This window comes from Heptranchias perlo, chromosome 4 (assembly GCF_035084215.1).
Source record: "Heptranchias perlo isolate sHepPer1 chromosome 4, sHepPer1.hap1, whole genome shotgun sequence".
NCBI lineage: Eukaryota > Metazoa > Chordata > Chondrichthyes > Hexanchiformes > Hexanchidae > Heptranchias > Heptranchias perlo.
In genome coordinates, this window is record NC_090328.1 from 87,126,832 (window position 1) to 87,149,849 (window position 23,018).

Consider the following 23,018-nt stretch of genomic DNA (forward strand, 5'->3'; position numbering starts at 1 on the left):
GCAGCGAGTCACTATGCAACCATCACTCAATCACGCCTCTCTGTGTTTTGCCTTGATAGGAGAAGAGATGCCAGAAGGCCCAGGAGAGTGATGATGGCGAAAGGGGACATGGAAGTGGGGACGCCATTCAGAGCACTCCCACGTCTCACCCGTTGCCCCCCTCTCAACCAGCACCCGCAGTGCTGCCTCCTCTCCAGGTGGTCGAGTCTGCCCCTGCACAGGTGCAGATGGAGCAGTCTTTGGAGGGAGCCCTCACGGGCACCGAAACCCAGAGGGCGTCTGCGCAGAGCATCTCATCGGTCAGGGCATGGACAAGAGCAACCTGCCATTACCTCTGCTGAAGCCACAGGGGTAGCACCACGTAGGGGTTCCCGTAAACGTACGGCTAAGGTTTTGTGAGCACAAAGGGGCTGCACAAGGGTGTATAACAAAATGTCATGTTTTTGATTTAGTTTTGTTTGTTTTGCCAAGCACATTAAAATTTGTTATCACCACTACTGTCACGTCTTTGCAAATCTTGTCTGGTTTGTGCAATAATTCCGTTTCCAGGGAACACCATGAAGACCCACACCCGATGCCACCCATTGGGTCACTGCAGAGTGGGTGTAGATGTATTTGCAGGGCTGTTTTGTGCAGACGACTGAGAGACGCCGGCGATGTCCCCGGTGGCACCCTGGAAGGATCTGGAGGAGAAGTTGTTGAGGGCAGTGGTGACTTTGACAGCGACAGGTAAGAAGATGGTGCTCAGGCCAGCCGGGAGCAGCTCGGCATGAAGGAGGCTGCAGATGTCCACGGCTACATGTCGAGTGGCTCTGAGCCTCCGTGTGCACTGCTCCTCAGAGAGGTCCAGGAAGCTAAGCCTCGGTCTGTGGACCCTGTGGCGAGGGTAGTGCCTTCTGCGACGCATCTCTCTCTGCGGTTGCCCTCCCTCTTGCTCTGTAGGTGGATGTGTCACAGCACTGTGTTGTGGAGCTCCACGTGTCAGAGGTGGACGGCGAGTCTGGTGATGCTGTTTGTCCTCCGATGAGGTCATGACTGCAGCTATGGCGGCCCCCATCCGCAAGATGTACGTTTGAGGGGTCCACAAGGTAGGTAAATCTGTCTGCACACCGGAGTTGAGGTGCCAAGTTTGTGAATTTCTGTGTTAGGAGGGTGGTGCAGGCCAAACTTTGTCCAAAGTGACAGAGTGGCCTCCAGCAATGAGTGAGGGTCTCCCCCCGCACCTGTCAAATGGACCTTTGCAGCTCCCACAGGCTGGTGGCTGCAACAAGTCTGTTTCAACTGGGAGTGTTTCCCCCAGTATGGAAAACACGCTCAGTTGAGATGAAAATCCCACCCCTCCTAAAGTATCCTTCCAATCATGTCTGCAAACGACCTGAACTATCTAATTAATTGGCTTAAGTGGGATCCCGCCGGCTTTAATTGCCGGTGGGAGTCCCGCATGTGGGGGCTGCGCGCGCATCTAAGCGCGGTCACTGTGGAACCCGGAAGTGGGCGGGTTGGAGCCGGGCTCCGGACCTGCCCCGGGAATCCCGAATTTTAGCAGCCCCCCAGCCACGAATGCACCCACTCGGCCATCCGAAAATCGACCCCTATAACTTTGCAGATTTGTCAGTGCAGGTTAAAGGTTTTTTCTCGCCATTCAACCTGACACGTGTCAAGAACATAAAGGTGGTGTTTGTTGTTTTACCTTCCCTGCCTGATCGTTTCTCCTGTTTGAACCCAAATTAATTGGTTGACAAAAATTAGTAAAATGGGTCAAACTGGCCTAACAATGTGGTACCAATCTTCGATCACTTTGGCGTGTGACACGACAGAGTTGACCTCTCCACTGATTGTTCAAAACATTGTATCTTCCCATTTCTTGAAATTGTAAAAACAGCCAGCACTACGTCTAAAGTTGTCCTCAGCAAACCCACGCAGTTGGGCAAACAGGCTTGTCTTTTTCAGGAGCAGGAAACCCCTGGCGGACTGTTGTTAAAATAAATCACTTTATCGTTGTTACTTCTAGTCGCAGAATTTGACTTCTGCATTTGCCTACTTTATCTTACCATTGACTTTGTATCCTACTTCATTCATCCGCCATGTCATCCGGCAGTGCATTTGGCAGTACACCATACATCTGAGCAACTTCGATTTTTAGCTGGGTACCGCTGCAAACCTCATGAATGGCAGCTGAAATTTTCACATGCCTTTTGCTTCACCATCTCTCTCCTGTCTCTCGGGCTGGTTGCAGTGATGCAGCAAACTGTATGACATCATGTGCGTGCTACAGCCCCTTAGCTACAATTGATTAGGATTACCGTAGTATCCAGAACAAAAAATGAACATGGCTTAGAATGCAACTTACAACTGAATAATCTTGTGACCATTAGCTTGGCCTTGCTATGGTGCATTAGTAATGTAAGGAATAGGCAATGCAGCCAAAAAAATGTTTTGATACATCTAGGTTTTTCATTGTATACTTTAAAGTTAAATCCATATAATTTGACTTTCAGGCTTGGAAGGAAGCTAAAAGCTTCGATATATTGAGGTTTTTGATATTTCAAACTATATTATTGAACAATATGTGACGTGAGGGATGATTAGCGCTATGCATAATTTCTGTAGTAAGTAAAGTGTGACCATCGCTTCATTTACTAGGCTTACCGTTAAGTTGAATAACCTTCAGAGCTGAATCTCTGTCCTTCTGTTGGTTGTTGTCTTTGAAAATTGCATCCAGAATTAGTGAGCAGGAACAGTTAAGATTTACAAACAATGATGGAGCTTGTCATGCTTCTTTCACAATTCATCATCTGGGCACAGTGGCAGGGCGGTGAAGTGTTCTTCATAAAACCAGCCCAGTGTGAAATACGCCTCACTGGAGTGTATACTGCTCTAAAACTCCTTGGCAGTCTTTACTGTAAATCCGCATTGCCACCTGACATTACAGTATATCATTAAGGAATGCAGGGTTTGAATCTGTGCATGAGTGCAGTTGACATAACGCTGAACTACTCAGAGCTGCGTTAGGGTGAAGTCGTTATCACTCTCTTGGTGTTACTTGGGGCACTTGTGTTCTTATCGACTGTAGAATAACTAAGAATTAATACATAACTTTTGTAAATTTTAAACTGAATTGCATGGTTAGATTTTATTTATGCATTTATGTATATATTCTTTAAATGCATACATTGAATGTGTGAAATGTTGTAATGTGGCAAGATTGTGCATGTGTAAAATTAAAAATCTCCATACATTTAAAAATACCAACATAGTATGTTATTAAAGGAACATTGGTTTACGCCGGCCTGCCAGCATGAACAAGGCGAAGGGAACGACCCCAGCGCCGGAAAGGGTTGGCCTGAAGCACACCCAATATTGGGCTTCATTTACACGAGGCCGGCAAGCTGCAGACGCCTGCTGGGCATCCCCAGACCATTCGCTGGCGAAGAGGATTTCAATTTCGGGCCGCTTTGATGCCGGCAACGGCCCATGAGTAGGTCCTGGGAGAAGAGGGGAAGTGATTCGGAGGAAAGGAGGGGCTGATCGGGAGGGAGGGGGCCGAGTGGTGGCGGGCAACGGTTTTTAGCACTGCAGTGGAGTCAGAACAAGCACCCCTGCACCTCCTGGCTCCACATTTAGGTATTTTTTTCAAATGTACCTTTTTAGTGGTGGCCTGCTGCGCTTCTTTTAAGGACTGTTGGTTAGGCCACATGTAAATCAGCGCCGACTGCGTTCACGCCCCCTATTTGCATATGTAAGGGGCCTAATGGCATTTTTAGGCACGGGCCCTGGACATCTCTTTTTCTGCTTTTACCAGTTTGGTGGGCAATGCACTTCCGGCACTTAATGAGCATTCCTGCCATATTGGATGCTTAGGTGCCTGTAAAACGGGCGATTCACCATCAAATTTCTATGCCACTGCCCCTATATTTATGTGGGGTGGGGGGGGGAGGGTGGGGGTGGTGGTTGTATAGGCCGGGAAACCCAGATGTCCTGCTGAATTTAACGACAGGACCCCATTTAAATTTTTTGTCTCCTGTTTCCCGGCCGGCAGCCAACCAGATTGAGATGCATGCTGGCTGTCAGGCGGGAAGGCCTGCGGCACCAGGCCACAACCGGGGAGCAGAGAGGAGGGATGTAGGGAGAAGATCATTGGGGGAGGGAACGACATCGTGGGGGGCTGGGGTGGAGATCGAGGAAGGCGCAGATCACAGGGAGGGTGTGTCTTGTTTGCGCAGGGGAGGGGAGCACTTGTGCTCCTCCTGGCCCACAAGCAGTGCTGGAAAGGCACTTACTTAGCGGACTCGGCCATTCTCGCCTCTCTCCAACTGTCGGGTTTCCCAAGCCCTGGGAAATCCAGCCCACAGGCATTACACCAAATAGCCTGCTAAAATTTGAGGAACACAGCCTCGTTAAAATATTTAAATGACAGAACTGCCTCTGGAGAGCAAGTTAGTCACCCCCCACCCCCAAAAAACCCACCTCTGTTAAAACCGGAAGTGGGTACGCTGGGGGTTGGGCTGCCCATCTTTTTATTTTTAACCTCCCGCCCGACCTGGTGGGGTTAAAATTCCCCCCATTGCGTGTAAACAGCAGGCAGTTCCAAAGGAGACAATGAAAATTTAGGTTCTTCATAGTTTTTGTAATCATGCTTGAAGTAGCCGTAAAATTACAGCTTCAAAATTGTTCCTAGCTTTAATTTGAAATGGTCAGGACATTTTTTGGTTGCTTTATTTTCCAGTATATTTGTTGGATGGGTTCTAAACAAAGGAGCTTGTACTTTTATTTAGATAATTGATAACAAGAAAACAGAACACATTGATCGGTCAATGTGTTCTGTTTTCCTTATTGCCAATCCCTTATTGCCAAAAAGAGATGTGGTCTGTTGGTTTCCTTTTTCAGTTGTGCAAGCATTTAGTAGCGGAATGTAATTAGTTCAGTTTTAATGATGTTTAGTATCAAAGACATAGCTCGAAAAGATAGTGGAGCAAGCCAGGGTGGGTGGGGGTGTGGGGGGGGGGATGGCGGGGACGACTCCTCGGGGGTGAAACTGGTCTATGCCAGTAGTGAGAAACGGGCTTATAGTGAATCGGCAGCTCGTTTTCCTCTGCCCCTGATTTTTCCATTTAAATAGAAAATTTAAATGTGCATTTTTGTTTCCTGTTGGGAGCAAAATATCTTCAGTTGGATGAACTGGACAGTAAGGGAGCTCTTCGGTTTGTTTGCTGTAATCTTGGTAGAAGAGCAGCAGAAACCCCGCCGCTAACACTTTTTTTTAGAGGTTTCGGCGGCTCTGCCACTGAAGTTACAACAGACAAGCGGGAGGACCCCTGCAGTAATTCACCCTCGTGGTATCAGCAAGCTATTTGACTGTGGTGTTGTATTGGAGCATGATTCTGTTCTGGTCTGACATCAACACACAAACTCAGAGCTCCCCCAGTCGATCGTTAGCAATGTGCTAGGAGCAAAACTTAAATGTAACAATGAACTAACTTTGTACTATTGGATAAGGTCAAGTCATTTTTGGACAAGCACATGGAACACCCACTGCAGTCGGAATTGCATTAACATCATGCTTATCTCGCTGTGGGAGGAAACTCCTCCAGAGTGAAATTGGTCTACGTCAGTAGCGAGAAACGCACTCATAGGGAATCGGCAGACCATTTTCCTCTATGCCTGATTTTGTTTTCGATTCAAATCAATTGGGCGGGGTGTATGATGGGTAGTCAGTCCATTACCTCCAGTTTTCTGGCAATGAAAATTAAAATCTACCCCTGATCTCTGGGAATTGGGCATGAACCCATGTGCTACCATTTTGTATGGCAAAAGCAAAGAAAAGCTGTTTAGAGCATTCTGAACACCTGCCTGCTTAAGAGTTCAAATAACTATTTACATTGCTCATGTTATCCAGGCTTCGAAACTAAATCTTAGTGCCTTGTCCATTTTTTGTAAACATTTTTCATGTTAGATATTAAATTCCATATATTTTTAGGTAAATTGCTCTCAGTTTTCCATAAATATTGTGCCCTACAATATCAAGTTAATTTTATTCCATTACAACTATAAACAAAAGTATTTGTTAAGCAGCGTATGTTGTTTACTTTTAATAATGTGTTAGCCTATTTGAATGTGGGACCTTAGCCAGATCTAAAGTGAATATCAACAACAAACAATTCTAGAAATTTGACCAAACTACTCCTTCTCTCCCATCCCCCCTTGGTTCGACATTGTGGTTGAGCAGTGCATTTAAGTACAGCTTCAGTTCCCACTGCTGGTGAGGTCCTGGTCTCAGTTACACTGTCATGGAGCACCACCAAGTAGATAGCAGTTACCTCTCTGTACAGTGAAAGGGAGAGTTGGCTCGTAGATCACTGTCACGTACCTCCAGTTAGTTAGCTCAAAGCAGCATTGGCAAAGAGGCCTGACAACAGTGGCCTGGCTGTTCTGGGCTTCAGATCATGCATGCACATGGAGACTGGAGAATTTGGGGAGACGGCACATGTGATAGCATTCTAAAAGTTGCCACAGAATAAATGGTACTTGCAATAGCACTTTAGCATGCTAAGCCTGCTAGAACGCAGAGGACATTATTGCATGAATCACACATCTTTAACAGAATAATTTACAGTTTTATTTGCTCTAGTGATCGAATAGTCGAATTCAATTCGGTTACCCCTTTGAATAGCACAGATCTGAGCAAGGAACAGCATAATCCACGGCCACTCCATTTTACTCAAATGTGTCTCTAAAGTTATAAACAAGTCTTTTAGGATTCGGAATTAGCATTGTGGCTCAGTATTAGAAGTAGCTAATAATTAGAAAATCCATTAGCAAATTATATTTTTAAGCAGTGGATCTACTATAGTTTGTACAAGGGATCAAAGATAATGTCGTACAGGAACATTATTTATTTTCTTGTTAATCCTCCCCCACTGTAACCTTCAAATATGGCTCTCCTTTGTTCCCAGAATACACAGTGGGCTTAGAGCAGCCCCACATCATTTGACAACATCAAGTAAGTAGAACTCCTCAAATATTTTATTTTAATAAAGAGCTACACTTTCAGAAAATTAGGGTAAATCATTGGGAGCACTCCAGATGAGGAGCTTTGATCTCCGCTCCTGATTCAATGATCTGCGCTCTTATTCAGCAAGGCTCCACACCAGAATCAAATCCTCGCAAAAGTTTACCTTACTGAGTTTGAGCTGCTGTATAATTGGTCATATTAAAAATTCTTCTGAACAATGTATGCAGTCATTAGAAGTCACCCAGTATCTCTTTAGGTAAGAGTGTGATACTTGTTTAATATTCTCCCAGTGAGAGGTAGTTAAGTGTATATCCACTGTCCACTGCCTCCCTCATGACATACTATGTAGTGAGTTTTTAAAATGTATTTTTTTCCCCTTTGCAGAATCTGCCTAGGGTCACACACCCTCTCCAGCCAAGAGAAAAAGCTGCAGAGCTGCACCTGTATCTCTGGTTTTAAAAAAAGGTTAAAATGAAGACTAAAAGGCTATTGGGTAGTTTAGCCCTTTGCCTAACGACTTTTTAAAGCTTGGTTTGTACCAGTTGCATTTATACAGCAGTCAGTGTGAAACCAAAATGATGTGAAACTATCTCATGCGTTGGTCTCACACTACTTGCCAGAATTCAGTTTGAAATTTCACACTATCTAGTTGGCTGCAGTGATATGTTTCTGAAATCTCAGAATAATGCACCCTCTATTTTTTTCCTTAATTCGTCCGTGTAGGAGGTGCCTGTTCTGTGCTTTGCAACTCTTAGAACATCACAGCTGAAATCAGAAACTCATTGTATAGAGATCTGTGGACATTAACCTCTGCTCCACCATTCCATGAACTTTAACCTCCATTCCACAACTCCATGAACTTTAACCTCTGCTCCACCATTCCATGGACGTTAACCTCCACTCCACCATTCCATGAACTTTAACCTCCGCTCCCCCACTCCATGAACTTTAACCTCTGCTCCACCATTCCATGGACTTTAACCTCCGCTCCACCATTCCATGAACTTTAACCTCCGCTCCACCATTCCATGGACTTTAACCTCCACTCCACCATTCCATGAACTTTAACCTCCGCTCCATAGACTTTAACCTACACTCCATGGATTTTAATCTAGACTTCACGGACTTAAACCTCCACCATGGACATTAACCTCTATCCCATCACTCCATGACTTTAACCTCCATTCTATAGACTTTGACCTCCACTCCATGGACCTTAACCTCCACTCTACCATTCCATGGATATCTCTGCTCCATCACTCTGCTGCTCCAGTGCCACCCTCACATTAAGATCTTTTTCCATATTTATGTTTCCTCTTATTCACAGATGATATGAATTCCATGCTGTAAATAATTGTTCTGAAAATGGAGTTGATGAGGGAAGAAACAGATGCTCTTGTATGTGCCACGTTACTGAAGTTTTTCTTAAGAGTAACAGATCTGTTATTCATGCATGCTGCATTTAAGGGGAAGCTGGATAAGCACATGAGGGTGAAAGGAATAGACGGAAATTATGATTGTTAGATGAAGAGCGGTGGGAGGACACTCATGTGGAGTATAACGAGATAGTGAGTAAGGTGAAACAGAAAAAAGGGGCTTATGACAGATGTCAGGTTGATAATACAAATGAGAACCAGGCAAATGTAGAAAGTTCAGCGGGGAAGTGAAAAAAGAAATAAGAGGGGCAAAGAGAGAGTATGAGAATAGACTGCGGCCAACATAAAAGGGAATCCAAAAGTTTTCTACAGGCTTGTAAACAGTAAATGGGTAGTAAAAGGACGGGTGGGACTGATTAGGGACCATAAAGGAGATCTACTCATGGAGGCAGAGGGGTTGGCCGAGGTACTAATTAAGTACTTTGCATCTGTCTTTACCAAGGAAGAAGATGCTGCCAGAGTCTCAGTAAAGGAAGATGTAGTTGAGATACTGGATGGGCTAAAAATTGATAAAGGAGAGGTAATAGAAAGGCTAGCTGTATTTAAAATAGATAATTCACCCGGTCTGGATGGGATGCATCCTATTTTGCTGAGGGAAGCAAGGTTGGAAATTGCGGAGGTACTGGACATAATCTTCCAAACATCCGTAAATACGGGGTGGTGCCAGAGGATTGGAGAATTGCAAATGTTACACCCTTGTTAAAAATGGGTGTAAGGATAAACCCAGCAACAATAGGCCAGTCAGTTTAACCTCAGTGGTGGGAAAACTTTTAGAAATGATAATCCGGGACAGAATTAACAGTCACTTGGACAAGTGTGGATTGATTAGGGAAGGCCAGCGTGGATTTGTTAAAGGCAAATCATGTTTAACTAACCTGATAGAGTTTTTTGACGGGGTAACAGAGAGGGTGGATGAGGACAATGCAGTTGATGTAGTATATATGGACTTTCAAAAGGCGTTTGATAAAGTGCCGCCTGGTAGGCTTATCATCAAGATTGCGGCCCATGGAATAAAGGGGGCATTAGCAATGTGGATACAGAATTGGTTAAGTGACAGGAAACAGAGAGTTGTGGTGAACGGTTGTTTTTCGGACTGGAGGGAGGTGTACAGTGGTGTTCCCCAGGGGTCAGTGCTGGGACTACTGCTTTTCTTGATATATATTAATGACTTGGACTTGGGTGTACAGGGCACAGTTTCCAAATTTGCAGATGACACAAAACTTGGAAGGGTAGTAAACAGTGAGGAGGATAGTGATAGACTTCAAGAGGATATAGACAGGCTGGTGGCATAGGCAGACATGTGGCAGATTAAATTTAATGCAGAAAAATGCAGTGATATATTTCGGTAGGAAGAACAAGGAGAGGCGATATAAACTAGAGGGCACAACTCTAAAAGGGGTACAGGAACAGAGAGATCTGGGGGTATATGTACACAAATCATTGAAGGTGGAAGGGTAGGTTGAGAAAGCAGTTAAAAAGCAGACGGGATCCTGGGCTTTATAAATAGAGGCATAGAGTGCAAAAGTATGGAAGTCACGATGAACCTTTATAAAACACTGGTTCGGCCACAACTGAAATATTGTGTCCAGTTCTGGGCACCGCACTTTAGGTAAGATGTTAAGGCCTTAGAGAGGGTGCAGAAGAGATTTACTAGAATGATTCCAGGGGTGAGGGACTTTAGTTACGTGGATAGACTGGAGAAGCTGGTGTTGTTCTCCTTGGAACAGAGATGGTTGCGAGGAGATTTGATAGAGGTATTCAAAATCATGGAGGGTCTAGACAGAGTAGATAGAGAGAAACTGTTCCCATTGGCGGAAGGGCCAAGGACCAGAGGACATAGATTTAAGGTGATTGGCAAAAGAACCAAAGGTGACGTGAGGAAAAACTTTTTTACACAGCGAGTGGTTAGGATCTGGAATGCATTGCCCGAGGGGGTTGTAGAGTCAGATTCAATCATGGCCTTCAAAAGGGAACTGGATAAGTACTTGAAGGGAAAAAAAATTGCAGACCTACGGGGATAGGGCAGGGGAGTGGGACTAGCTAGATTGCTCTTGCATAGAGCCAGCGCGGACTCAATGGGCCGAATGGTCTCCTTCCATGTTGTAACCTTTCTATGATTCTATAAACGCTGGCATAGACCAGTTGGGCCCTTTGGTCCATTTCTGTGCTGTAATCTCTATGTAACAGATCTGTTATTCTCAAGGTTTGTATTCATGCACAGTGTGAAATTGACTATATTGAATCCTGGCAAATAGTCTCACACCACTTCAGCTTCACATCAGTTTTGGTATAAATGCAACTTGGGCAAAAGAGACTTAAAAAAATTCTGTTTGGGGCAGCTGGATCACCTAATAACTTGTCAGACTTAATTGTAACTCATTGTGAGTGTTGATGCTTGCTTTGTTGTTGTTCAAAATTCATTGAATGTTATTGCCTCTAATAATAAGATATAAAATTAAGTAGAAAAAATTGACTTCTTAAAATCAAACCTACAAAAACTAAACTATCTGATCCAAAACTTTACAGGTTGTAACCCTGGTCCAGGCACCTTCTAATACCATGCCGAATTAGCCTCTAGCAGATGTGCAAGACTGATCAGAGGATGACAAAACTCTCATCCTCATCTTCACATTTTTCCATGGCCACTCACCATTATCATAGTATGTTAGAGCACAGAAGGAGGCCATTCAGCCCATTGTGTCTGTGCTGGCTCTTTGAAAGAGCTATCCAATTAGTCCCACACCCTTGCTTTTTCCCCATAGCCCCTGTAATTTTTTCCCCTTCAAGTATTTATCCAATTCCTATTTGAAAGTTACTATTGAATCTGCTTTTACCACTCCTTCAGGCAGTCCATTCCAGATCATAACAACTCTCTGTAAATAAAATGTTTCCTCATGTTGTCTCTGGTTCTTTTGCCAATCACTGTAAATCTGTGTCATCTGGTTACCGACCCTACTGCCACTGGAAACAATTTCTCCTTATTTACTCTATCAGAACCATTCATGATTTTGAACACCTCTATCAAACCTTCTCTTAACCTTCTCTGCTCTAAGGAGAACAGCCCCAACTTCTCCAGTCTCTCCACATAACTGAAGAACCTCCTCCCTGGTACCATGCTAGTAATTCTCTTCTGCACCCTCCCTAAGTAGATGGAGCTTTTCTCTGCATCTGGCTATGTTATTCTTGGGGGCTGCTTGATACTGCCACTAACACTAACAACCATTCTACCCCTGTAACCTTCTCTAACCATATGTTCCAGCGTGCATCTCTACTCTTCCTATTCTAGTCGACTGTGCATCCCTGCCTCTGCTCCACCATCGGTGGTAGAGTTAGCATGTCCCTGCACTCTGAAACTCTTTCCCTAAACCACTTTACCTTGCTATCACTCTCCTTTGAAGTCCTCCTCAATACTCACCTTTTTGACGATGCAATTTGGTTGTCTGCCCTAACTTTTCCCCTATTTCCTGCTCAATATCCAGTGCTCCTCCTGTAAAGCACCTTGGGACCTTTGTGATATGAAAAATGCTATATAAATATAAGTGATATATTAGCATCAAACCTGAACGAGTGTAATTGTCAATTAAAACTTTGATTAACTAGCAGCAAATTCAGACTTCTGAAGAAAACCTTTTCACCTTGTTAGGGTTAAAAAAAACCTTGGGGGTAATTTTGACTTTGGGTGATAGTGTAAAACAGACGATATTGACTCAGGCACCTGTTACACATTTTTCCCAATTGGGAGAGATATAGAACGGGCGGCTGATCCGATATGGCCCATTTTACACTATCACCCAAAGTCAAAATTACCCCCCTTGAGTCAAAATTAATTAGTTTTTTGGGGGGAGAAAAGCCTTCCACTGAGAGCAGAAGATTAATTTTACTTGTAATTATTTTGTTTTAAAAATTGGCAAGGTTGAGTGACAGTGGAAAAATAAAGATTAAAGCAACTGTGTGTTTGGCGCAAGGTGGTTTTCTAAAAGTTGGGTGAGTTTATCTGAGTAAATTAAATCTCTGCATTCTGTTAAATTTATGCCACAATTCCCACACGTGAAATAGCTAGAGGCAAGTGTTGTGCGGCTTGTTTCCGTGTCACCTTGCCACTTTGACTGCTGTACTGATGAGCAATAGATGTGCTAAATACTGGAGTAATTGTCAGCGACAACAGTATGTGATCTTGTAACACCATATACAGGATCTCTATTAGCTGTATAGCCTGAGGCAATTTTGAGAAATGGCAGGTTTTAATCTTTATTTGTAGTGCACTGTTCGGTCAATATTTTTTAAAGTCTGTATTTCTAGATGTAAGCAGGACTCTTGTAGAGAAAATGGAGAAGGATGGAGGTCACCAACCATTAATTACCCTTTGCCCTCTACATTATTATTCCCTTTAGCATCCAGTCCCCATTAAATGAATCTGAATTGCTAGCTTTTATATGTATTTGGATCAATGTAATTGTTTTAGATAAAATCACAGGGATACAGCTATTAGAGATTAACCAAAGTCAGCTCAAACACGTATTGTATACCACACCAAAAATAAAAAAATAAATGTATTAAAAAATTGTATTTAAGGGGCTGTGTTGGCCTACCAGGCAAGTGGCTGTACAAGCAGTATGTGGAATGACCTGAGTGTTTTGCTTTATTTAGCAAAGTGTGTGTGTGTGTGCACGTGTGGCTGGGGGGGGGGGAGGGGTTTAAAATAAAATGACTCCTGAACTGCCTGAAGTGGACTAGATATACTAACATTGGCCTGTTTGTGCTGACTGTTCCCTTGTTTTAATTTTTATCGTAATCTCTTTTTTTACTTTATGCTGTCATATCCCTCTGATTCATTCCTGCAGTAACATTTCATTATAATTTAGAATTCTGGCCTCCCAGTTACTCTTAGTGGGCGTCAAAGGGCTAGGAATTAGATTTTTCTTTCACTTTGACTGATGCAAAACAGTTTTATGGCAACAATCATAAGAGTTACTGGGGCTTTTCAGATGAATGTTTGTATTACCCACCAGTGTGGGATGACACCTCACCATTATTGGATTAATCTGTTTTCCTGCTGCTGTTTAACTGAGTATCAAAGTAATGTATCACAAGAAATGGCTATTATTAGCCAAAAAAACTGCAGCACAAATTGCAGAGCCATATACCAGACACACAGAGGTGGGTGGGGTGGGGGGGGTGGAATTGGATAGGGCCTATTATTGGGCGCGGGTAGCGTGATCTGCAATTACCCCGCGCCCAATGGCCCCTGCGCAGGCATGATGAGACTTTGGTGAGGCCTGAGGGCTTACCTTCAAGCAGCGTTCCGAATCAGTGTTGACGCGAGGGTTCAATGCAATTCACAATTTCCACCAGCAGGCTGAGCCCCAATCTCTTAAAGGCAGGCTGTCTCTTAAAAATCTCTTAAAGGTAGCTGGTACCTGTTATTTGCTGAAAATAACAGTCTGCTGTCTGAAAGGAGATCAGACATCGCACATGCAAAACACAGATGCAGCTCCCGTCCCTATTGTTACAAACTGAGGAGTTATGTTAAAACATTGAATAAAGGTTGCGCACTACTAAATCCCACATCCTCCAATCTGCATGCCAGACCTCACTAATCTACCGACCTGAGTTTGTACCATGCCTGCGAGAGTGCGTGCACCAAGGTTCTCTGCTGATGCACTAGAGGCCTTGGTGCAAGAGGTGGACTGAAGGAGGGACATCCTATATCGGGGGTGGGGGGTGCAAGAGGCCTTCCAGACATATATCCAAAAGGCAGTGGGAGGCAGCAGGGGACGAATTCAATGTCAGGCGCATAGCACCATGAACATGGATGCAGTGCAGGAAGAAGTTCAGTGCTTTGACACGAGTGATCAAGGTGAGTGAGGTCAACTGTCAAGTGGTGCCTCCTACCACTAGCCGCATCCATTGCTCCACGCACTACACCCCCATCACTCACATGCCAACAAACTCCATCAATACTCAACCCTTCCAATCAGATGCTTCCTCTCACCCTTACACATTACCACTGTTGCAAGCCTCCCACCCACAACTCACATGCCACACACTGGCAGCTATTCAACCATGGCAACCCAGACACATGTCCCGCTTTCTTGCAGGAGAAGGTGGCGCATATCAGGAGCCAGCAAGTGGCATGGCATTTAGCCCCTCAAGCCTGTTCCACCATTCAATGAGATCATGGTGGATCTGTGACCTAACTCCATATACCTGCCTTAGCCCCATATCCCTTAATAGCCTTGGTTCACAGAAATCTATCAATATCAGATTTAGAATTCACAATTGAGCTAGCATCAGCTGTCGTTTCCAGAAGAGTGTTCCAAACTTCTCCCATCATTTGCATGTAGAAGCATTTCTTAACTTCACTCCTGCACGTCCTGGCTCTAAATGTTAGGCTATGTCCCGTAGTCCTAGTATTGAAGTATAAGAGACCTCCAAAAACAGTTACAAATGTTTCAGCAGCCAGAAGCAATAAGACAGCCACTAACCTGTAAATCCTGCATGGTCCTTTTAAATAGCGCTGGTGTGGGGGGGGGGGGGGGGTTCTCCATGCACTCTTAAGACACGTTCAGATGGTCGGGGTTAAGACTGTGTGCTGAGTTCAGCGTTAAGATCCAAAATGGTGTCTATCACTTTATATCAGTGTTGCACACTGATTGCACGCATTTTCTCCTTACTTTACATGCTTCCGGTGTTCAGTATTTACGCATGCGCTAACTCCTATACCAAGATGGCTTCCGGCGCATGTCATGCTGGAAACGTGCATGCGCAGCCAAGATGCCATCTTGGATGTTGGAGAGGCCGTGTAGCGCCGAAAATACGGGCGCTACGCGGCCCAATTTAGTGCCCATAGTATTCCTTAACATAACTATACCACGTGATCTGACGTAGAATACATTATTTATGGCTACAGAGAATTATGTCACTCTAATTTGTTACAGTTCCTGTGTTTTCTAATCTTAATGAAAAGTAGACAAGAATGGTGGAATGTCAGGAGAAAGTTGCAGTGGAATGGACAATTTATCCATGCTTAGCGTTGCGCTGAGCATTCCTACCTCTGCAAAAAAGAAGTAAAAAGGCCTTATGAAAAGTGAGAAAAATCCAATTAACCTTGTTAAAGTCTTGTTAAAGGTTATTAACGGTGAAAAATTGCAGCATTCTGGAACTGCAGAGCCACATCAAAAAGTGAGTATTTCACTCAGGTCACACAGTAGACATCTATGAAGCCTTAGAATCCATCCCTCATGGTTGTCCATAACTGTTCTCTAAGCAAGTTGAAGCTGCCCACGATTTCATTGTGTCGTTTGGACTCTGAAAGCTCCATAACAGCAGTGGGAGCATTCATAAGAAGTGCGCCTACTGTGTCTTGGGGCTGCCTAACTGAGGTTTCCACTGACGATGCTACGGGTATTGCCACATCCTCAGTGCCAGACTGCAGTGCAGACATCCAGTGCTTCGTGACATCACTGCTACAATGGAGCCCCCCCCAACCCCCCCAGCACGTACTCAGAAGACTCATTACACCATCTAACTCATTCTTTCCTGGATGTTACGAAGTCTTAACCCTTCCTTTTACAGTCTGTAGGATTTTAAAACCTAAGCTTGCTATCACCTAATCGCTATTTCTTGATATCTTTATCTTGTCTCTGCTTTTGAATCTTGATGATGTACTGCATAATGGGCCTTGCTCTTCCCTCAGTTAAGAAGTGTTGCAATAACAACTCAGAACCTATGCTGTGCAGAGTTACTCTATATTTAATGTTGGAATATTTTATTTTCTCAAACACAGGTAGAGAGAACATGGTTTTGAGTTTTATACGATGCTTGCAGTTCAGAAGGGGAGAAAAGTGTACATAACTGTAAACTTGCTTCAATTATTAAATGACGTTCAGCTCTGGGACCCAGTGGATTAATCCATGGTTAATCAAACTGACATAACATTGTCTTTTGTCCTTGGTGCCAAGCTTTATTCAATTAATTTCTAAGCCTTTCACCCGGTATAAAAACCTGGAGGTGTAATTACTCTAAGCGGAGATAGTAGAGCTTTGGTTTAGAGGATGATTATGTCTTCTACTGTGTTCTTTAAAAAATCATGGCCTCTTAAGGTTTTTAACAAACCACAAAATGAATTTTATCTAATAGCATGCCAATTCTGTTTTTGATTTTTTATTTATTTAATTTGGAGGGCAAGCATTACCCCCTTTTTCTCCTCTCACTAGTCTCGTCCGACCCATGCGCTTTCTGCGGCCCAAGGAGGTAGGTTGACGATCTATTTCCAGGCCACTGCCAATGTTGCTGCTGAGTAACTGCCGGGAATCATATGGAAAACCTCTCCAAAGTGGTACGACCGAGATCAGGAACTCAGTGTGGCAGAAGAGGAAGAACTTGCATTTATATAACATCTTTCACGACCTCAGGACATCCCAAAATGATTTACAACCAATTAAGTACTTTTGAAGTGTAGTCACTGTTGTAATGTAGGAAACGCAGCAGCCAATTTGTACACAGCAAGATCCCACAAACCGCAGTGAGATAATGACCAGATAATCTGTTTTAATGATGTTGGTTGAGGGATAAATATTTGCCTGGACCGGGGCAAATTCTCCTACTCTTCGTCGAATAGTGCTATTGGATCTGTTACACCCACTCAAGAGGGCAGATAGTGCCTCGGTTTAACATCTCATCTGAAAAGCGGCACCTCAGACAGTGTAGCACTTCCTCAGTGCTGGAGTGTCCGCCTAGATTATTTGCTCAAGTCTCAGGAGTGGGACAAACTCACAACTTTCTGACTCAGAGGCGAGAGCACTAACACTGAGCCACCTTATCTTTCCAAAATGATACATAATCATCTTTTACTGAATGAGCAGGCTACAATTTCTTGGTACAATTCTATTTCTCTGTCTTTCTATCTTTGAGCACATTGCTGCTGAAACTGAGCAACAAAGATACTTTTGACTTTACAAGCACAAAAAAATGAGCATTGTCCCGATGCCTCTTTTATCTTTTACATAGTGGAGCAGTCCTGTAAACTGTTCACTTCTGTTAGAGAATCCCTTGACACTAATTTACATTGCATGGTAGAATGCAGATAATCAAACATAATAAGCTGACACTTACACCAATGTGCTGTATTGCCTGTAGTGATTTAGCTCAGTACAAACCACCTTACTACCAGTGCACTTTGCTAATTGCATCATAGATTTCCTCTTGATTAACGCAAGCCAAATTAACACCAGGGCATTAATGTACCTGTGCGCTATTATCGTTTGTACAGGGAACGCAGTCAGAACCTCTTGTGTTTAGTTACACAAACATTAGTGTTAAATGATTGGCCGCTTGCAATTGTTGACAGACTGCAGCCTTATGGAAACCCGAGGATGAAACCAATCAGGAAGTTAATGAGGAGAAAAATTACCACCGTGGCTGCTCCATAATTACATTCACGCCAGGCAGGAAAAAGAGATGTGGGTGGATTCGAACTCAGCTGTTATTTGTAAAGGTCAGGTGGGTCAAGAACCCTTCAATTGGTTCATGTATCTTCCGTGGCTGGTAATCTGATAGGTTATTACGACGCAGGAATATTGTGGCTTGGCTACTTTCCATTTTTCTTCTTTTTATTGTGGTATTTTTCCAGTTATAAGTCACACACAAGTATCTCTTTGTTGTGACAAAATTTCAAGTTACTGGGTCATGTTGTTGTGGTTTGATTTATTTGATGGCTCCGATAAAAATTCTCTGTGTTTAATGAAATCAAATTATAAAAGTTAACATTAGAATCTAGTTATCTTTCATTGGGATAATTGAATATTCTGATTTACCTGCTGTGATAGAAATTTTAGGACTATTCCCTTCCTTTAAGTAAGTTTGGGATTTACTACTTTAATGTACTACCAGAGATAGTGGTTGGTAAGTGATGCATTAGTAACACACACTTTCTGCAACCCTTCTTTCTGTCAGTTTTTCCCCCAACCCCCACTTTTGAACACATTGAGGGAAGAATTTTACTAGCGCCTGTTTGCGGTATGAAATGGGTAGCGCATTGAAGACATCGGCCAGACGCCCGAGCCAAATTTGGCATCGGACACCAATTGAATGAAGCAGGCGAGCTGCGGACGCCAGTCAGGAGTCCTGAAACAGCTTGCTGGTTGGCGCCTTAGGAATTATGACCGGCACCAATGCCGAGCCGGCTCACAGGTAGGGCTGGGTTGGGGGGGGGGGGGTCAAAGTGGAGGGGACCAGGAACAGGTTGGCAGCAGTCTGCAGTATTTTTGTATAGCCAAGAGGAGTGCTCCTGCTTCTCCAGGCTCCACAGAAATGTCACTTGTAAAAAGTTTTCTGACTTTTTTAACGGCCTCCAACAGTCCTTTAAGAACTACTAGTTAGGACGCTCAAGACCCTGAACAACTGGGCAGAGCATGCCCGGCGCAAACTCCACCCACTTGTACACCAATTTCAATCGGGGTCCTACAACCAGCATTAGGATCCCGATTTGCATGTGCAGGGCGCCTGACACAAATAAAAGTTGCCAGCTTCCAATTTTCTCCTTCCTAAACCAGAGACACTGAGCCTAATTGTAAGACACCTATTGCCGTCCCAGCTGGGATCAATTAACTCAGCATAGACCAGGAGTTAAATCCGGGACCTTCTTACTCCGTAAGGCGCAGCTACACGGCTTACCCTACTGAACTATCAGGGGAATCCTATTGATGACTCACTTAATTAAAACCTCTAGGGATTAAGGTTCAATTCTTGAGAATACTGCAGATATAATTTTTATATATACTGCTGATAAGAATCAATTAAAATGAAAATTGTTCAGATCCATAATTTTCTGATCTTCTATATCTTTAAAATATGAAAATTACAAGTTACTAAGCAGTGGGATTTGCTGTGTCTCTGAGTGATAGAAGATAGATTCTGATTTGAGACATACTGCATTAGGGAGGTGTTGAGTGGAGACACCCAGTGTCCACCAGGAAGGGGCTATCCTGGGAGCATGCATGCACACATAGCAATAATGTGGAGATGTCGGTGATGGACTGGGGTGGACAAATGTAAGGAATCTTACAACACCAGGTTATAGTCCAACAGTTTTATTTGAAAATCACAAGCTTTCGGAGGCTTTCTCCTTCGTCAGGTGAGTGTCGGATTCCTTGAAAATTACCGCATATATAGTCAGAGAATATATTCCTTGAAAATTACCGCATATATATCTGACTATATATGTGGTAATTTTCAAGGAATCCGACGAAGGAGAAAGCCTCCAAAAGCTTGTGATTTTCAAATAAAACTGTTGGACTATAACCTGGTGTTGTAAGATTCCTTACACGTAGCAATAGGCGAAGAGTTGCCGTAGCACACTCCTTGCAGCAGGTCACCAGCCCAAGCTGTTGCAACAGTTGTTTTGTGATCTGGGGAGAAAATAGGAAGATTCCTAACCACAAAAACAAGCAAATGTGCATGTCACACATTTTCACCTGGATCAGCTACTGTGATGCAGGGCTCACTCCCCTCATTTTGATTATTCTAAATTGTCATGCCTTTACCATTGCTTTCACCAAAAAAAGTGCTGAGGAAGCTTCCTGGTTATACATCGGACACAGAACAGATCATGGTGGTTTGGATAATAGCATTGAGGCCCAAGAACTGATGAGTGGCACAAATGTGGGTGAACTTTTTATTCAGGTGAGTTTTGCTACTCATTAGTGTGAGGGACATTAGTGCTTCGGAGTGGAATGCTTTCTAGTTTCAGACACCCAGGTCATGTATTGCACTGTTAGACGTGGAGTACAGTTCCTACTCTGCCCAACAAAACATCACCCCAACCTCAGAAGAACACCTCGCAAGCAGTATGCCATTCTCATTTCTCACTCGCAGCCTTCTTCATGATCTCTGAGTGAGATTGCTGATTTAGTGTGTAATTAGTGGCGGTTTTCTGCTGTGAGCCATCTATAAAGCGGATTGAAACTAGCCAAACTTATTTCACGAAGGACCATTACCACCAATAGGCTGACAAGATTTTTGTCCCATAAGTCAGTGATGGATTTCAACCAGCATCTAGAAGCGAAAGGACCAGTATCTAACACATTGCACATGAGTACCCAAACATGAGAGGGCTATAGTTCCCATTCATCAGATGATTTATGCTGATCATGTTATATTTTTCCATATGTTGATCCAAACCCAGTGTTTTAAAGCAATGATATGTAATGAAAATGAGTATGTGAAAGCTTTGTATGATCAGCAGTACTGCTCATGATGCTCTCTATTGTGCATCTTGACTTTGGAAAGGTCACATGATAGAGTTAAGAGAGATGCCCGAGTGCTGGTCGTTATCAGTGGAGGTTGCTGTATCTTATAACTCATAATTTCAATCCAGTGTCCCTGGATCCTATGGAGTCTGTGAAGGGATACCATTGTGTCCACAAGGTCATCAGATTTGTCTGCTATTAGATTTCTATATTTTTCTCAATTTGTCAGTTTGCTAACATTAGAAAAGTGTCATTACCACTGCCCTAACTTATTAGAAAAAGGTCCAGAAATAAAAGGCAATAGAAGTGGACAGAAAATGGTTAGGAATTTTTTTATAAAAAAAGAGTGAATCTTCCATAGTGTTGCTTACTGTGAGTCAGAAGAGAGTCACTGCCTCCTCACCTCCCTATTCTGACCTCCCCACTTGCCCCAGGCTCACCTCTGACCTCTTCTGCACCTGCCATTGCCCCCCCCCCCATGCTGCTCACTGGTACCAACTACCCAACAAGCAGGGAGAAGCTGGGACTGGGGATCAGGGCAGGAGGACAATGGTGATAGCAAGAACATGAGGGCAGAGGGCAGGTGGAGATTGGAAAATGAGATCAGAGGATGGGGGGTAGGGTTGGAAATGGGCAAAAATAATGGCAGGGGGGACATTAATGTTTCTCTTATGATCTGTGGCATTGTATCACTGTGCCACTTGTTCAGTTGCCATGGTATTACGGAGAGGCACATAACAGCTAGGATCTTTGCAAGCTGTAAGGAGAGAAAATCAAGAGGCATGATACGTCAATGAGGCCTACTAAACAGCAGGTTGCATTGGAGCAAATTGTCTCCCTGCCCTCTTGCTTAGGGAATTGTACATATTGAGGGTTGACCAAAATATGCTGAGGAAGTATTTCTTTAATGGGCAAAAGGAACTAAATTCACAAACCCACAGAGCATTTTTCATTTGCAGTAGGTTCCATATTATCCAAGTATTTTGTCATTTTCATTTTAATGGAAAAAGCAGTTATTGCCTTCAAAGTGTCAGTCATCATTTTGATGTTCTGCCGTGATCTCAGTTTGCAAACCCCATATTTCTTGAACAAAGGAAGAGTAACTACTCCAGGAAACTTAGCAATTACAAAAAAAAAGTAAGTGAGGTGAGCTTCATGTTGGCTAGTGACCAAGTACGCTGACCGTGGCTGGTGAGAAATTTCTTCAGCATCCATCCCATACTATCTGCCCTTTCGAATAAAGGAGAATGTGTGCTGGTGGTAAGCAGGATTCAGTCAGAAAAGGAATAACCTTGATATTACCAATAGGTGGTATCCAATATAAACCTGCTAGAGTCCCATCTGTTGACTGTAGATCTTCAACACATCTTCACCTAAATCTATTGTTTTGGTGAATTTTTGTTCTCACAAAGATGAGAGATGCTAGTGCTGGGGAATTGAACATTTTTCCAATTCAGGCATTCAGTGTTGACGTCAAGCATTCTGAGGTCAGGTATTGTACAATCAGCTGTAGAGAAAGCTTCTTTTCTAATAATAATGTCTTCATCCCAACCGGAGAAGAGTGTTCCTTAAATGTCAGTTTCCCACAGCCAATCATCCCGTGGTCTCTCTGAGTGAGATTGCTAATTAGTGACATTTTTATGCAGCTGGCCCATGTCCAGTCCATGAATCGGACTGAGATTGCCCAAAGACATTTCACAGAGGACCCTTTTAGCTAGCAGTTAGCGGAGACTTCCAGCCCGTTTGTCTGGGTCTGGATCCCAGATGTAAAAGGACAGAATTTGCTAACCCACTGCTCCACCAAGAATCCCTTGATTTACAGTTTTTTAACGTGTAACTTGTTGGATGATGTGTGCATCTAAATTATATGTGGATTAAAGCTATGTTTTCACAAAGTATCAAAGGCTTGAATAATATTAAACCAGGTTTTCACCATTTGTTTCATTGCAGTATTTTCACCTTCCAGTAGTCAGGACTCAGGTTTGATCTCTCTGTCCAGCAGTTCCCCTGTCAGCACCGGAAGCATTAAACAAGAGTGTGAATCTGTCACCGAGTCTGGCACCTTCTCTGTCGATTCCATTATTGAGAGTGGAGAGTGAGTAATGACAGTGATGTTTAAACTGCTGGATCATACAAGGCATGAATCTGAAACCAGGCCTCTGCTAAAATGGAATAAAAATGTTTTTGTTGTATTTCTTACACTGTTGTTGGATAGTTTCAAAAACTACAGTTCAATAAATAATGCCACAGCAATTAATTACTAACCCTTTGCCACCCTGACTGAAAGCATTACTTGATAAAATAAAATAAAATGTACTATAG

General features: G+C 43.4%; 1 protein-coding gene across 1 annotated transcript in view; it reads left to right on the forward strand.

The window, feature by feature from the left end:
* dmrt1 (doublesex and mab-3 related transcription factor 1) overlaps positions 1-22,795 on the forward strand; it is a 99,462-nt gene extending 76,667 nt beyond the window's left edge. Inside the window, exon 6 of the mRNA XM_067982326.1 lies at positions 22,647-22,795. Coding sequence (XP_067838427.1) covers positions 22,647-22,795 — 149 coding nt within the window. The remainder of the gene's footprint in view (positions 1-22,646) is intronic.
* The last annotated feature ends 223 nt before the right edge of the window (positions 22,796-23,018 follow it).